At 52.8% G+C, this 3,463-nt stretch overlaps 1 protein-coding gene across 1 annotated transcript; it reads left to right on the top strand.

Moving 5' to 3' along the window:
* Positions 1-6: 6 nt before the first annotated feature.
* Positions 7-3,457, top strand: FZD7 (frizzled class receptor 7). Its single transcript, XM_026853303.1, has one exon. It carries the CDS (start codon positions 164-166, stop codon positions 1,559-1,561), a length of 1,398 nt encoding a protein of 465 aa, XP_026709104.1. The 5' UTR covers positions 7-163; the 3' UTR covers positions 1,562-3,457.
* Positions 3,458-3,463: the final 6 nt, after the last annotated feature.

The following is a 3,463-nucleotide window of genomic DNA, read 5'->3' as shown; positions in this document are numbered from 1 at the left end:
GCCCATCTCCATCCCGCTCTGCACGGATATCGCCTACAACCAGACCATCCTGCCCAACCTGCTGGGCCACACCAACCAGGAGGACGCGGGGCTGGAGGTGCACCAGTTCTACCCGCTGGTCAAGGTGCAGTGCTCGGCCGAGCTCAAGTTCTTCCTCTGCTCCATGTACGCGCCGGTGTGCACCGTGCTGGAGCAGGCCATCCCGCCCTGCCGCTCCCTCTGCGAGCGGGCCCGCCAGGGCTGCGAGGCCCTCATGAACAAGTTCGGCTTCCAGTGGCCAGAGCGGCTCCGTTGCGAGAACTTCCCGGTCCACGGCGCGGGCGAGATCTGCGTGGGGCAAAACACGTCGGACGCCCCGCCGGGGCCTGGCGGTGCGGCAGGCCGGGGGGCCACGGCCCACCCCACGGCTGGTTACCTCCCCGACTTCCTCACCCCGCCGCAGCCCCCCTCCGGCTTCTCCTTCTCTTGCCCGCGGCAGCTCAAAGTGCCCCCTTACTTGGGCTACCGGTTCCTGGGGGAGCGGGACTGCGGGGCCCCCTGCGAGCCCGCCCGGCCCAACGGGCTCATGTACTTCAAGGAGGCAGAGGTGCGATTTGCCCGACTGTGGGTGGGCGTGTGGTCTGTGCTCTGCTGCGCCTCCACCCTCTTCACTGTGCTCACCTATCTGGTGGACATGCGCCGTTTCAGCTACCCGGAGCGGCCCATCATCTTCCTCTCAGGCTGCTACTTCATGGTGGCGGTGGCCTACGCGGCAGGTTTCTTGCTGGAGGAGCGGGTGGTGTGTTTGGAGCGCTTCTCTGAGGACGGCTACCGCACTGTGGCCCAAGGCACCAAGAAGGAAGGCTGCACCATCCTCTTCATGATCCTCTACTTCTTCGGCATGGCCAGCTCCATCTGGTGGGTCATCCTGTCCCTCACCTGGTTTCTGGCTGCCGGCATGAAGTGGGGCCACGAGGCTATCGAGGCCAACTCCCAGTACTTCCACCTGGCCGCCTGGGCTGTGCCCGCTGTCAAAACCATCACCATCTTGGCCATGGGGCAGGTGGACGGGGACGTACTCAGTGGCGTGTGCTACGTAGGTATCTATAGTGTAGACTCGCTGCGGGGATTTGTGCTGGCGCCCTTGTTTGTGTACCTCTTCATTGGCACTTCGTTCTTGCTTGCTGGCTTCGTGTCTTTGTTTCGCATCCGCACCATCATGAAGCACGACGGCACCAAGACGGAGAAACTAGAGAAGCTGATGGTGCGCATCGGTGTCTTCAGCGTCCTCTACACAGTGCCTGCCACCATTGTCCTGGCATGTTACTTCTATGAGCAGGCCTTCCGTGGCACCTGGGAGAAGACGTGGCTCCTCCAGACCTGCAAAACTTACGCTGTGCCCTGTCCCAGCCACTTCGCCCCTATGAGCCCAGACTTCACTGTCTTCATGATCAAGTACCTCATGACCATGATTGTTGGGATCACGACTGGCTTCTGGATCTGGTCTGGCAAAACCCTTCAGTCCTGGCGACGCTTCTACCACAGACTCAGCACCGGCAGCAAAGGCGAGACGGCAGTATGAGACCCCCGTCCCCTCTGGCACACACACACACACACACACATACACGCACGCATGCACACGTGCAGAGGAGAGGGATACTCGGCAGAAGAGGATGGCAATGGCTCCCCGAAGAGGGAGGGAGGCTTTTCCAAACTTTTTCTTCCTCCCAGGGGGTTGGAAAAACCCCATAATCTTTGCGTAAAGAATCAGATGGACTGTCTAGTAGTGCTTATGCCCAGCTAAGTGGAAGAGCACAGATAAAGAGGCCACTGGTGGGTTGGGGGAGTCCTTCACCTGCAAGAAGTCCCTTTCTCTTTCCTGCTGCCCCTGTGCTGGAAAAAAAAAAACTAATCCAACTAAAACCATTCTGCCTTGCTTTGGGTGAGAGGGAGGGGAAGCCAGATCTGTTGAGCTGCCCCTGCCGAGAAGTAGCCAAACCCTCTCCAAATTGCTGGGGTCAAACTGCAACGCAGGCCGGGTAAATCCTGAGCCTGAGATTACTGCCTGCTCCTTCCAGCCCGGCGGAGCAATCACGTGAGTACTGCACCGCCAGCTACAGCCCAGACCGTGTGCTGGTGAGGTGCCTTTGGTCTGTCAACTCACGGGTTCCTTTTTACCTCCGCGATACCTGTTGTAATTGTTTTAAAGTGAAAATTCGGCCCTCGGTCTGTTGTTCTTGCTGCTGTGGGGAAGGAGGGGGTTGCTATTCCACACCCTGAAAAGAAATGACTTGTTGCTTTTCAGCAGAAGGCTTTTCCCCCTTGCCTTTGTTCTAGGAGACAAAGAGGGAAACAAAAGTGTTTTCTGTGTAGAAAGGCATAAGCATGGGATCGGTTTTTATGGGCAAACTAACAAAAAGAAGTCGTTGAGGTTCACCCTTGGATGTGAGGAGCTCGCAGAAATAAACATTCCTTTTATGAAAAAAAGGGAGGCAGGATGTTTTCCTACCGTTCAGTATGGGTCGCTTTTCTAAGCTGAATGAAACGCAAGACTTAGAGGGCAAGAAGAGCGTAATCGAGAGCACCTCCCAAAACAAGAGCCGTTAAAATATGTAATGTAAAGATACGATTCTTTTCTTCCCATAAACCTGCTTCCTCTCCTGCTTTGCCGTGAGCTCGCTGAAAGTAAAGGCAATACACAGACGGCTTCTGGGGACAGGAGAAGTCCTTTTGGCTCAGGAGGCCTGCTCCTCAGGTTCCCTGAACTGCATGGCAATGACTCAGTGGTGCAGAAGGGGGCTGGGGGATTGGGGCTGGGGTTTAGAAGCAAGCAGTTACTGCAAGTGGGGAGCCTTCTCATTTCAGCTAAAATACAGCTGGTTAAGTTTCCAGTAATCGCGTTTTGGAAGGAAAGATGTTCAAAAATTAACTATCAAATGCATTGTTTTCATTTTGAAATGTGACAGATTTTTCTATTCTGAAATTTTTATGTTGACTTGTTCATATTTTATTTTTTTGCATACTACTTTACCTTTATATTCACTGAAGGGTTGTTTTTATAAGTATATGTGTGTGTGTATATTCTTGCCTAAGGACAAAATAGGAAATTCTGGATTTTTAGCAAGTCTCCACCCTATAGCTGCTCTTCATTTTTTTGGGGGGAAAAGTGTCTGGAATAAAAGTTAAAAAGAAAAAAACCTGTTCAGGGTGAGGGGGCAGACTGCTGCTGTCTGAGGGCATACCAGTAGTCTGGGCATGAGGAATGGGCCCATCAGCCAAATCCTTCAGTAAATCTGATTTCAGACTTGCAGGGCTTGGGTTTTTGTATTCTATAATGTGCACGTGGAAGAAAAAAGAAAAAAACAAACGTGTAAGACAAGTGCAGTATGTATATTTTGTAAATCTCATTTTTGTAAGAAAATATGTATTTATGTTTTTACTTGATTTTTTTTTTGAAGGTCTGTATGAGGCCCTGCTTCATCCC

The sequence above is a fragment of the Athene cunicularia genome (assembly GCF_003259725.1).
Source record: "Athene cunicularia isolate RWA chromosome 7 unlocalized genomic scaffold, athCun1 chr7_part2, whole genome shotgun sequence".
In the NCBI taxonomy this organism is placed as follows: Eukaryota; Metazoa; Chordata; class Aves; order Strigiformes; family Strigidae; genus Athene; species Athene cunicularia.
This window is presented reverse-complemented; position numbering and strand designations above follow the sequence as displayed.